At 43.9% G+C, this 14,145-nt stretch overlaps 1 protein-coding gene across 1 annotated transcript in view; it reads left to right on the plus strand.

The window, feature by feature from the left end:
* Window positions 1-14,145, plus strand: part of FANCL (FA complementation group L) — an 84,833-nt gene that overhangs the window by 17,651 nt on the left and 53,037 nt on the right. Inside the window, exon 6 of the mRNA XM_083175898.1 lies at window positions 4,734-4,830. Within this exon, the coding sequence (XP_083032024.1) occupies window positions 4,734-4,830 (97 nt within the window). The remainder of the gene's footprint in view (window positions 1-4,733; window positions 4,831-14,145) is intronic.

A 14,145-nucleotide genomic window follows, 5' to 3' on the forward strand; every position in this document is an offset into this window, starting at 1 on the left:
GGAATGGACAGTCCCCCATTGTGACCCAATTTTCCCCCAAAAACCCTCTACAAAGTACCAGCACAATTTGGTAATTAATTGAATAAAATGTATTACAGGTCGAGTATCCCGTATTCGAATATCCGTTATCCGAATTATTCCGAAAACCATACATTCCAGAAAGTGAAAACATTTTTTTATTTTTGCTAAAAACTCACTGGGGACATTTGTAACAGCACTACTGAGGACATGATATGTAACAGGCACTATATATGTACAAGAAAATGATTGCTTGGCATTCAAATTCAATATCTGAGATAGTACACACATTTTGTTTCATGTTTTGAAACCTTGTTTTTTGAACAAATAAAATATCTGTGTGTATTTTATGTGGTAATAAAATATATTTGTGTGTATTTTATGTGTTTATACAGCATAAATGCAAGATACTTCAAAATACATCATTGAAATATTAAAATATTCCGAAATACGGAATAATCCGTTATCCAAAATGGGATACTCAACCTGTATTGTTTTTAATTGTACAATCAGTCCAATCCTTTTATTCATTTTCATGTTATTTTAATCAATTTTTTCAGCGCTGCTACCCCCCCTTTTTCCTTGTTCTAGTGTTGTATAGTTCGGGCCTAACTAACCCGACACAAACCAGCAGCTGCTAGTGACTCAACACAGGTCACAGCGCCACCTTCACCACCCTCCTTCCTTGTGGAGGAGCACTTTCACACTCACCATTGATGCTGCTGCTGGGGAGAGGACAGTCCAGTGTCCCCCTGCCGTGTAGCTGCTGCCGCTGCTTCTCTCAGACAAGGAGAGTACAGCACACTGCGTATCTCTCCTTCCCTTCACTGTGACTGGGCTGCCCGCCAATCAAAGTTCGAGGGCCGGCTCCTGATTGGCTGCCGGCCCGCAAGCTCTGATTGGCGGACGTGAGGCCAGTCACAGGGAAGCACACTGAGGGGTAGGAGAGATGCGCAATGCACTCTCCTCCCCTCAGTCTCAGAAGCCGGCGCCGCATACCTCAACCTCCAGCAACCTGTCTGACTGCCGCGGCCGCCATTACAGGCCGGGCCGCCGCGTACCCCCAGGGGTACACGTACCACAGGTTGGGAACCACTGCTCTAGAGCATGGATGCGGGAACTATTGGCTCTCCAACTGCTGTCAAACTACACCATCTCAGCATCTTTTAGCATTGCTAAATAGCAAAACTTCAGCAGAGCATGCTGGGATATTTAGTTTAACAGCTGGAGGGTCAAAGGTTCCCTATCCCTGCTCTGGAGGGTGTTGGTAAAAGTTTTCTTCTGGCTCAGACGGTCACTCGTTCACAATAGTTCATAAGATTGAGAAGTGTTAAACCACCTTATGCGGGGTACACACCAGGACGACCCGCTCACGATGCACATCGTGAGCGGGTCGTCAGTGTCTCGTCCGACCCGCTCACAATGACTCGGGGGGGGCATGACCCGCTCACGATGTGCACCGTGAGCGGGTCCGATCCGATGGCGACCCGCACCTGGCTGTATGGTCGTCATTGAGATCCTACCTGCAGCAGGTAGGATCTCAATAACGACCGACCGACCCGCGGGACCGCGCATCGGATCGGTATCGGTCCACACCAGGTCAGAAAAGGGCCCAATCAGCACACAATCTACATCCAATTGATCGGAATTGGATCTAGATTGTGCGGATCGGGCCCTAGTCGTCCTGGTGTGTACCCAGCATTAGACTTCTATATGTGTGATTCTGTGATCTCGTATACAAGTACAGGGGAAAACGCAGGATTTCTATGGGGGGTTTTGCAAATATGTGATGACACAAATTAAATAAATTAATTATAAAATGTAAAAAAAAAATTACCAGTTTATTAAATATACAGAAAAAGGGCACCACATGCTAAATTACACCACATTACCTTACGCTGTACTACACTAGACATTACACTACATCCCCCTACTCGCTGTACTACACTATATGTTACTCTACATCCCCCTACATGCTCTACTACATGACACATTACACTACATCCCCCTACAGGTTGCACTTTACCACTACACTGTAGTACAATACCCACAATAATATTAAAACTTCTCCCTCCACATAGGCTTCCCGTGCAATCATACAGGAAACATCAGTGTAGCCATATAGTTTAAAACAAGGAATGTTGACTGACCATATATATTATAAGCACTGTTGTGAATGATGGCTCATTGTCAAGGGCTGGGTGTCCCCCAAAGCTGCTTTGGGACTGTGCAGGTAGACCACGGCACCCTGAAGGCGGATCCGTACAACCCCCATTCAGCCCCGGTGCGGGTCGTTTTAACGGCTGCACCTTTAGAAACACATACAGCCATCTGGGGCTGTGCATTGATTACCGGGGAGCTGAGCGGCAGGGGTGGTTAGTAGATGATGAGCAGTTGGGGCGCATAATAGATGACCGAGCATGCTCATTAGAGGGCTGAGTGGCCAGGAATCTAAGTAGATGGCTGGGGGCTCAATATACTGTATGTCCGAACTGCAATTTCCACTGCTGAGTACCTGCAGCTCCCCTCTGCCGTTCTTTGTGACAGACAGGCAGAACTCGCTCGGTGCACACACACAGCTCCAATCGTGGATGCAGTAGTCACTGTTGCTGTGACAGTAAAACTCTGTCGGGGGGGGGTTTCTGGGTACTCCAAAACCCCCCTGCGGGCGCTACTGAGATAATGCTTATGTGTTTGCAAACCCAGTTTACGTGCCACACTTTATTAGAAAAATGGTTTGGCATACATCTACAATCTTCTTGCCTTCCTTTGCTCCTTAAGTGATCGCTTTGTTTCACTGGTTAAGTGTTAATAACTTCCTACAGTCCGCTACTTGCTAGTGAGTTACCATGGGGATAATGGGAAATGGAGCAGTGTGGCGTAGAGCACAAACCTTCAGGGGGATGATTGAACAGAGCAACTGTTTGTCTATCAGTAGAGTCCTGATAACACTGACGCGTCCATCTGCCGCGGCTGCTGCTGGAACCGCAGTGAATTTGCCTTGGAGAATTTCAATTTCCCATCATGATAAAGGAACCATAGCAAAAAGTATTATACTGATATAAACTACCCATAAAGATGTACCTATTAGACTACCATAAAGAGTTTTGTTTTGTAAATTCACCCTAAATGCAAACCAAAGAACTTCCACTGTTGTTTATAGAGAATTTGCACCGAAGATTGTTTAGTAGAGAGTCTGGTACAGTACGTAGATAATTTGCCAACATAATAAGAATTTTTACTTTTTTTCTAGGTTTCTTGGAAAGTGCAAACAAGGCAGTCACATTTACAATGCAAATACATCTGTCAAAGTTTAATCTCATTTAAATTACCTCATTGGAAACTTAATTACATTGTTGAGACTTGGGCAAACAGCAATGAAATCTCTTGATAGAGGGCATTTAGAACAGCTGCAAGAAGGCAAAATATTTGGATACCAATCGACTTAACGGTGGTTCCGTGTTTACACCTGCAACATATTCATTCCAAACCTAATCTGCGTAGCAATAAAATATTGTTGTTTGTGTGTGCGTTTCCCCCACCTTGGGTACATCACGTGAAAAATTAAAGTGTTTTTTAGAACAACAATTACTGGAAGTCTTTGAAAAAATGAAGTATTTTAGGTAAAGAAATAACCGGCCAGCATGTCATCTAGAGTCACTCGTAAAGTAACAGAATCATTGTAGAGCTAATGCTCGTTAGCACATCGCTTTGTAAACTGTGGCGCATTATGGTTTACTCCACATATAAGAGCTATCTATGCCAGACATTCATGTACAACCATAGCATATAAAAACGCCTGATGCCTTAATGAGAAAAGAAAAAGTTCTGTGACTTAAGCAGTCTCCAGTAACAGTAGCTTGGCCGGGAATAAAATGATACAGGCAAATATTGAAGAGTTGCTTGTGTACAGTAGCTGTAAGTTGTGTCAGGTGTGAAAGTGGCAGCCTTAACAACAATAAACTTACACCATGTACTTCCAGAGTCACCCAGGCACTTCTATCTGGGGAAGCAGCATTTGACAGCACATGCTGGGGATGAATAGATTCCTAACAGTGAGTCCCCTGGGCATTGGACCTCAGTGGCTCTCCAAGGAAGTGGGGTTAGAGGTGCGAGGAAAATTAGCAGTGATGTCAGGCAGCACATTGCACTGAATTGCATTCAAGTACTCTGAATAAGTAGCTATGCTTTCATCCTTTCACCCTCTATAGGGACTCTTTTGTAACTAGTGTTACATCATCTCTGTATTATTACAGTTTAAGAAGCACCATGTGTTTATGTCATTGAATAGAAGTCGCAGAGAAGTATCTTACTGTATATTCAACTAGATACTGTACAACTAAAAATTTCTAAGAAAATTCAGTTCTCTGCAATGTTCCTGCAGCGCATATCATGGTACAATAGTGCCAATGTATCTAGTGCTACTTACCCTTCCAGAAACCTTTACAAAAGTTAGATTTAACTAATTAGAAATGTATTAAATACATAAATCCAATTTTGTGTTGATGCATTTTGCTGCCACATAAAGATGTGAAAATCCATGTAAATTCACATATAGAGGGTTGCATTGTGGGTATTTACTCTCTCATAGATGAAAGATTGTCATGTGAGGTAACTGACTAATATTGCTATTAGCTAATAATAAAGCATTTTATTAATAGGTGGGGTACTAGGAAAATACTAACTTTATATCTATATTTATATTCTTGCTTTAGGTTATTGTTTGTTGATAATGAGTTCAGTACAATCAAGTTAAATATTGAAGATTCTTCCGGAAGAGAGCATGTAATCGTTCTAAGGTTGGGTGCACGGGTGAGTGTATCTTTTATTATGTGTTTTACTCATTGAGGGAGAGGAATTGTGAGACCAAGTTACTACAACACTTTTGAATACTGAGGAAAAATCCAGCTGTGGGACACCTATGACATCCAGGGTGAAATGTAATAGGATGAGAGATCCAGAAAGTGAGAGATTTGGTAAGAAATCTCCAGTTTTTTTTAAAGCTGCAATCATTTACACTGCAAAACCAGTTTGATTTTGCAGTGTAAATGATTGCCACTTTAAAAAAACTGGAGATTTCATACCAAATCTCGCATTTTCTGAATCTCTCATCCTATTACATTTCACCCCCTAAGTGTCCAGTTGCACCATAACTTAACCCCTTCCCGACATTTGACGTACATTAACGTCATGGCCGGGAGGTACTTCCCGACACATGGCATAAATGTACGTCATGAGTTTAAACTGTCACTGCGTCTCGAGACGCAGTGACAGAGGAACGATGTCTGCTGTCCCTGACAGCAGACATGTCCCTGCATGCCCAGGGGGGGCTGCGATGTCGCCCCCCCGTCGGCGATCGCTGTGATTGGCTGTTCAGTGTGAACAGCCATTCACAGCGTTTTCCTGTGTTACCAGCGAATCGGACGCTCGGTAACACAGGTGTCAATCACCGCCGGGCGTCAGGGGGCATGAGGGGGTCATCGGTGACGATGACACCTCACCCCACCCTCACCCCACCTGCCCCCAAGGCTGTGATTGGTCCGTGGGACCCACGGACCAATCACAGCCAAGGCGCGACATTTAAACTGACGGTGACTGCGCTGCAGACGCCATTCCGGTCTGGAATAGCGTGCAGAACGGTCACCGTGCCTGCCTGCCGTGAATACCGACCTGATCCTTGCTAATACTTACCTGATCCTTGCAAATACCTTACCTGATCACCTTATCACTGCTTGTAGCGTGCTGGACGCTTCCTGGATCTGACTTCCTGAGACTTCCTGCTGCTGCTGCAGTGTGATAGAGAGATAGAGAGAGATAGAGAGAGATAGAGAGATAGTGACAGAGAGAGCTATATTTTGTGTCTGCTACCCCCCCTTTTTGGGGGTGCAGGGGTTTTCTATATATATATAACTGTCAGTGCTGCTGCTGCAGTGTCATACAGTGATAGATAGTGATAGATAGTGATAGATAGTGAGAGGTAGAGAGATAGAGAGATTTGTGTCTGCTACCCCCCCTTTTTGGGGGTGCAGGGGTTTTATTTTATATATATAACTGTCAGTGCTGCTGCTGCAGTGTCATAGAGTGATAGATAGTGATAGATAGTGAGAGATAGAGAGATAGAGAGAGATAGTGACAGAGAGTGATAGAGAGTGTATATTTTGTGTCTGCTACCCCCCCTTTTTGGGGGTGCAGTTTTTTTTTATACATATAACTGTCAGTGCTGCTGCTGCAGTGTCCTAGAGTGATAGATAGTGAGAGATAGTGAGAGATAGAGAGATAGAGAGAGATAGTGACAGAGAGTGATAGAGAGTGTATATTTTGTGTCTGCTACCCCCCCTTTTGTGCTGATCAGTATATCTGTGCTGATCAGCAACTTTTTGGGGGCGCAGAGGTTTTTTTTTTATATATATACCTGTCAGTTGCTGCCAGTTGCACTGTCAGTTGCACCAAAGGTTGTGCACCTGCTGTCCCTCACTGGTAATCAGTGTCGCATCACTGATCACCTTTTTTTTTTTTTGTGAGTGCTGTGGGGTCTTTTTTTAATTTTTTTTTTACACACACTGATTTTGTGGGTGTCCTGTGGCCACTGTGCGCCGATCAGTGACGTACATCACTGATCAGCTTTTTCGGCACAGGGTTGATCAATTTTTTTTTTTTTTTTGATCAGATTCCTGTTGCCTTTGAGCGCTGTTCAGTGACAGACGTTACTGACCAACATCTGTGCTCAATTTTTGGCGCAGGACCTTTTTTTTTTTTTTTTAACCCCTTCAATTTTTTATTTTTAACCCCTTCATTTTTTTTTTTTTTTTATTGGTATAAAGTATTTTTTTTTTTCTGCACCACATACACACTACATACCCCCCGGATTGAAATAAAGTTTGTACCCCCCCCTACACTATACACGTGTTGAAACATTTCACTACCAGTAACACAAAAATAAAAATGGCATCCCAAATGTCCTCCCAAATGTCCTCCCAAATGTCCTCCCAGTCATCCAGGAGAATGTATTCAGTGGAGGAGGCATATGCCATGCTTGCCTCTGACTCTGACACAGGCAGTGATGCAAGCGGGGAATTTGAAGGATTCGTCTTAAGCTCCTCTTCCTCCTCTGGTGATGAGGGACCCCCTCAAAGACGCCCCCGTAGATCAGCTGAGATTCCCCCCCCAATAATTGATCTAGTATGGACCCCACCACCAGACAATTTTGAGCCCCAGGTTCCTGAGTTTTTGGCCATGCCAGGAATCCAATTTGATTCCACAGGTCTCAGAGAAATTGACTTTTTCAAATTATTTTTCTCTGATGATTTTATAAATTTAATGGTGGACCAAACTAATTTATATGCCCAGCAGTTTATTGCTCAAAACCCCACGTCATCATTTGCTAGGTGGACCCCTGTAGATGCAGTAGAGATGATGACGTTTTGGGGTCTGGTGTTTCATATGGGCATAGTAAAAAAGCCAGAAATTAGGCAATATTGGAGTACAGATGTTCTGTACAGTACTCCATTTTACCGTATGGCCATGCCCCGGACTCGATTTGAGACAATTCTTAAATTTATACATTACACCGATAATGCACAGTGCCCACCCAGAGATGATCCCACCTTTGACCGGCTATTCAAAGTCAGGCCGGTCATTGATCATTTCAGTGCCAAATTTGAAGAGGTGTACATCCCTGAAAAATTTATTTGTATCGACGAGTCCCTTATACATTTTAAAGGAAGGGTTAAATTCCGCCAGTACCTTCCCAGTAAGAGGGCAAGGTATGGCATAAAAATGTATAAACTGTGTGAAAGCACCTCAGGGTACACCCACAGGTTTAGGGTTTATGAAGGGAAGGATTCAAGAATTCAACCGCCAGAATGCCCCCCCTCCCTCGTAGGTGTTAGTGGGAAAATTGTCTGGGATTTAGTGCACCCCTTCCTGGATAAAGGTTATCACCTCTATGTGGATAACTTTTACACTAGCATCCCCCTGTTTAAGGCCCTTGGTTCAAGAGGTACAGCAGCTTGCGGTACTGTGCGCAAGAACCAAAGAGGCCTCCCAAAAACGCACATTGCCCAAGTAATGAGAAGGGGTGAAAGCAGGGGAATATGCAACGAAAATATGTTGTTGGTCAAATATAAGGACAAGAGGGATGTCCTTATACTGACAACAATTCACGGAGACAGTACCACCTCCGTCCCTGTACGAGGTACCAGTACCCACACCTCCAAACCTAATTGTATCCTGGATTACAATAGGTACATGGGCGGAGTGGATCTTTCAGATCAGGTACTGAAGCCGTACAGTGCCCTGCGGAAAACAAAAATCTGGTACAAGAAGGTGGCCGTGTATATCATCCAGATGGCACTGTATAACGCTTACGTGCTATTCCGTTCTACCGGCCAGAGGGGGACATTTATGCACTTTCAAGAGGAAGTCATAAAGGGCCTAATATTTGGGAACCAGCAGGCAGAGGGCCCCAGTACTTCTAGTACTGGCCCCCGTATTGTACCAGGGCAGCATTTTCCTGATGAAATCCCCTCCACTGGAAAAAAGGGCAGGACACAAAAAAGGTGCAAAGTTTGCTATAAAAAGGGAATAAGAAAGCAAACTATTTTCCAGTGTGACACTTGCCCCGACAAACCCGGCCTATGTATAAAGGAGTGTTTTAAAATATACCACACATCTATGGAATATTAGGTTCATAATTTCACCGTGCTTCGGGGGTCTTGCTAATGCCACATAGCACCCACCATTCATTCCACCAGAATCTGAGCCGCAAAATCCAAAAATCACTCCTTCCCTTCTGAGTCCTGCCATGCACCCAACTGGTATTTTTTGGTCACATGTGAGGCATTGCCGTACTCGGGAGAAATTGGGGCACAGATTTTGGGGTGCTTTGTCTCCTTCATTCCTTGTGAAAATGAAAAATTTTGAGCCAGAACTGCATTTTTGTGTAAAAAAATGTAATTTTTCATGTTCACTGCCCAGTTTTATCAAAATTGGTGAAACCCCTGGGGGTTTGAAATGTACACTATACCCCTAGATGAATTCCCTGAGGGGTGTAGTTTGCAAAATGGGGTCACTTGTGGGGGGGTTCCACTGTATTGGTGCTTTGGGGGTCTTGCTAATGCGACATAGCACCCACCATCATTCCACCAGAATTTGTGCTGCAAAATCCAAATATCACTCCTTCCCTTCTGAGTCCTGCCACTTTTTGGTCACACATGAGGCATTGCCGTACTCGGGAGAAATTGGGGCACAGATTTTGGGGTGCTTTGTCTCCTTCATTCCTTCTGAAAATGAAAAATTTTGAGCCAGAACTGCATTTTTGTGTAAAAAAATGTAATTTTTCATTTTCACTGCCCACTTGTATCAAAATTGGTGAAACCCCTGGGGGTTTGAAATGTACACTATACCCCTAGATGAATTCCCTGAGGGGTGTAGTTTGCAAAATGGGGTGACTTGTGGGGGGGTTCCACTGTATTGGTGCAACATAGCACCCACCATTCATTCCACCAGAATCTGTGCTGCAAAATCCAAAAATCACTCCTTCCCTTCTGAGTCCTGCCATGCACCCAACTGGTATTTTTTGGTCACATGTGAGGCATTGCCGTACTCGGGAGAAATTGGGGCACAGATTTTGGGGTGCTTTTTCTCCTTCATACCTTCTGAAAATGAAAAATTTTGAGCCAGAACTGCATTTTTGTGTAAAAAATGTAATTTTTCATGTTCACTGCCCACTTGTATCAAAATTGGTGAAACCCCTGGGGGTTTGAAATGTACACTATACCCCTAGATGAATTCCCTGAGGGGTGTAGTTTGCAAAATGGGGTCACTTGTGGGGGGGTTCCACTGTATTGGTGCTTGGGGGGTCTTGCTAATGCGACATAGCACCCACCAAAATTCCACCAGAATCTGAGCTGCAAAATCCAAAAATCACTCCTTCCCTTTTGAGTCCTGCCATGCACCCAACTGGTATTTTTTGGTCACATGTGAGGCATTGCCGTACTCGGGAGAAATTGGGGCACAGATTTTGGGGTGCTTTTTCTCCTTCATACCTTCTGAAAATGAAAAATTTTGAGCCAGAACTGCATTTTTGTGTAAAAAATGTAATTTTTCATGTTCACTGCCCACTTGTATCAAAATTGGTGAAACCCCTGGGGGTTTGAAATGTACACTATACCCCTAGATGAATTCCCTGAGGGGTGTAGTTTGCAAAATGGGGTGACTTGTGGGGGGGTTCCACTGTATTGGTGCTTGGGGGGTCTTGCTAATGCGACATAGCACCCACCAAAATTCCACCAGAATCTGAGCTGCAAAATCCAAAAATCACTCCTTCCCTTCTGAGTCCTGCCATGCACCCAAATGGTATTTTTTGGTCACATATGAGGCATTGCCGTACTCGGGAGAAATTGGGGCACAGATTTTGGGGTGCTTTGTCTCCTTCATACCTTCTGAAAATGAAAAATTTTGAGCCAGAACTGCATTTTTGTGTAAAAAAATGTAATTTTTCATTTTCACTGCCCACTTGTATCAAAATTGGTGAAACCCCTTGGGGTTTGAAATGTACACTATACCCCTAGATGAATTCCCTGAGGGGTGTACTTTGCAAAATGGGGTGACTTGTGGGGGGGTTCCACTGTATTGGTGCAACATAGCACCCACCATTCATTCCACCAAAATCTGTGCTGCAAAATCCAAAAATCACTCCTTCCGTTCTGAGTCCTGCCATGCACCCAACTGGTATTTTTTGGTCACATGTGAGGCATTTCCGTACTCGGGAGAAATTGGGGCACAGATTTTGGGGTGCTTTTTCTCCTTCATACCTTCTGAAAATGAAAAATTTTGAGCCAGAACTGCATTTTTGTGTAAAAAAATGTAATTTTTCATTTTCACTGCCCACTTGTATCAAAATTGGTGAAACCCCTGGGGGTTTGAAATGTACACTATACCCCTAGATGAATTCCCTGAGGGGTGTAGTTTTCAAAATGGGGTGACTTGTGGAGGGGTTCCACTGTATTGGTGCTTGGGGGGTCTTGCTAATGCGACATAGCACCCACCAAAATTCCACCAGAATCTGAGCTGCAAAATCCAAAAATCACTCCTTCCGTTCTGAGTCCTGCCATGCACCCAACTGGTATTTTTTGGTCACATGTGAGGCATTGCCGTACTCGGGAGAAATTGGGGCACAGATTTTGGGGTGCTTTTTCTCCTTCATACCTTCTGAAAATGAAAAATTTCGAGCCAGAACTGCATTTTTGTGTAAAAAATGTAATTTTTCATTTTCACTGCCCACTTGTATCAAAATTGGTGAAACCCCTGGGGGTTTGAAATGTACACTATACCCCTAGATGAATTCCCTGAGGGGTGTAGTTTTCAAAATGGGGTGACTTGTGGGGGGGTTCCACTGTATTGGTGCTTGGGGGGTCTTGCTAATGCGACATAGCACCCACCAAAATTCCACCAGAATCTGAGCCGCAAAATCCAAAAATCACTCCTTCCGTTCTGAGTCCTGCCATGCACCCAAATGGTATTTTTTGGTCACATGTGAGGCATTTCCGTACTCGGGAGAAATTGGGGCACATATTTTGGGGTGCTTTTTCTCCTTCATACCTTCTGAAAATGAAAAATTTTGAGCCAGAACTGCATTTTTGTGTAAAAAAATGTAATTTTTCATTTTCACTGCCCACTTGTATCAAAATTGGTGAAACCCCTGGGGGTTTGAAATGTACACTATACCCCTAGATGAATTCCCTGAGGGGTGTACTTTGCAAAATGGGGTGACTTGTGGGGGGGTTCCACTGTATTGGTGCAACATAGCACCCACCATTCATTCCACCAGAATCTGTGCTGCAAAATCCAAAAATCACTCCTTCCCTTCTGAGTCCTGCCATGCACCCAACTGGTATTTTTTGGTCACATGTGAGGCATTGCCGTACTCGGGAGAAATTGGGGCACAGATTTTGGGGTGCTTTTTCTCCTTCATACCTTCTGAAAATGAAAAATTTTGAGCCAGAACTGCATTTTTGTGTAAAAAAATGTAATTTTTCATTTTCACTGCCCACTTGTATCAAAATTGGTGAAACCCCTGGGGGTTTGAAATGTACACTATACCCCTAGATGAATTCCCTGAGGGGTGTAGTTTTCAAAATGGGGTGACTTGTGGGGGGGTTCCACTGTATTGGTGCTTTGGGGGTCTTGCTAATGCGACATAGCACCCACCAAAATTCCACCAGAATCTGAGCTGCAAAATCCAAAAATCACTCCTTCCGTTCTGAGTCCTGCCATGCACCCAACTGGTATTTTTTGGTCACATGTGAGGCATTGCCGTACTCGGGAGAAATTGGGGCACAGATTTTGGGGTGCTTTGTCTCCTTCATTCCTTGTGAAAATGAAAAATTTGGAGCCAGAACTGCATTTTTGTGTAAAAAAATGTAATTTTTCATTTTCACTGCCCACTTGTATCAAAATTGGTGAAACCCCTGGGGGTTTGAAATGTACACTATACCCCTAGATGAATTCCCTGAGGGGTGTAGTTTGCAAAATGGGGTGACTTGTGGGGGGGTTCCACTGTATTGGTGCAACATAGCACCCACCATTCATTCCACCAGAATCTGTGCTGCAAAATCCAAAAATCACTCCTTCCCTTCTGAGTCCTGCCATGCACCCAACTGGTATTTTTTGGTCACATGTGAGGCATTGCCGTACTCGGGAGAAATTGGGGCACAGATTTTGGGGTGCTTTTTCTCCTTCATACCTTCTGAAAATGAAAAATTTTGAGCCAGAACTGCATTTTTGTGTAAAAAATGTAATTTTTCATGTTCACTGCCCACTTGTATCAAAATTGGTGAAACCCCTGGGGGTTTGAAATGTACACTATACCCCTAGATGAATTCCCTGAGGGGTGTAGTTTGCAAAATGGGGTCACTTGTGGGGGGGTTCCACTGTATTGGTGCTTGGGGGGTCTTGCTAATGCGACATAGCACCCACCAAAATTCCACCAGAATCTGAGCTGCAAAATCCAAAAATCACTCCTTCCCTTTTGAGTCCTGCCATGCACCCAACTGGTATTTTTTGGTCACATGTGAGGCATTGCCGTACTCGGGAGAAATTGGGGCACAGATTTTGGGGTGCTTTTTCTCCTTCATACCTTCTGAAAATGAAAAATTTTGAGCCAGAACTGCATTTTTGTGTAAAAAATGTAATTTTTCATGTTCACTGCCCACTTGTATCAAAATTGGTGAAACCCCTGGGGGTTTGAAATGTACACTATACCCCTAGATGAATTCCCTGAGGGGTGTAGTTTGCAAAATGGGGTGACTTGTGGGGGGGTTCCACTGTATTGGTGCTTGGGGGGTCTTGCTAATGCGACATAGCACCCACCAAAATTCCACCAGAATCTGAGCTGCAAAATCCAAAAATCACTCCTTCCCTTCTGAGTCCTGCCATGCACCCAAATGGTATTTTTTGGTCACATATGAGGCATTGCCGTACTCGGGAGAAATTGGGGCACAGATTTTGGGGTGCTTTGTCTCCTTCATACCTTCTGAAAATGAAAAATTTTGAGCCAGAACTGCATTTTTGTGTAAAAAAATGTAATTTTTCATTTTCACTGCCCACTTGTATCAAAATTGGTGAAACCCCTTGGGGTTTGAAATGTACACTATACCCCTAGATGAATTCCCTGAGGGGTGTACTTTGCAAAATGGGGTGACTTGTGGGGGGGTTCCACTGTATTGGTGCAACATAGCACCCACCATTCATTCCACCAAAATCTGTGCTGCAAAATCCAAAAATCACTCCTTCCGTTCTGAGTCCTGCCATGCACCCAACTGGTATTTTTTGGTCACATGTGAGGCATTTCCGTACTCGGGAGAAATTGGGGCACAGATTTTGGGGTGCTTTTTCTCCTTCATACCTTCTGAAAATGAAAAATTTTGAGCCAGAACTGCATTTTTGTGTAAAAAAATGTAATTTTTCATTTTCACTGCCCACTTGTATCAAAATTGGTGAAACCCCTGGGGGTTTGAAATGTACACTATACCCCTAGATGAATTCCCTGAGGGGTGTAGTTTTCAAAATGGGGTGACTTGTGGAGGGGTTCCACTGTATTGGTGCTTGGGGGGTCTTGCTAATGCG

Source organism: Crinia signifera, chromosome 3 (genome assembly GCF_055691185.1).
Source record: "Crinia signifera chromosome 3, ASM5569118v1, whole genome shotgun sequence".
Classification (NCBI taxonomy): domain Eukaryota; kingdom Metazoa; phylum Chordata; class Amphibia; order Anura; family Myobatrachidae; genus Crinia; species Crinia signifera.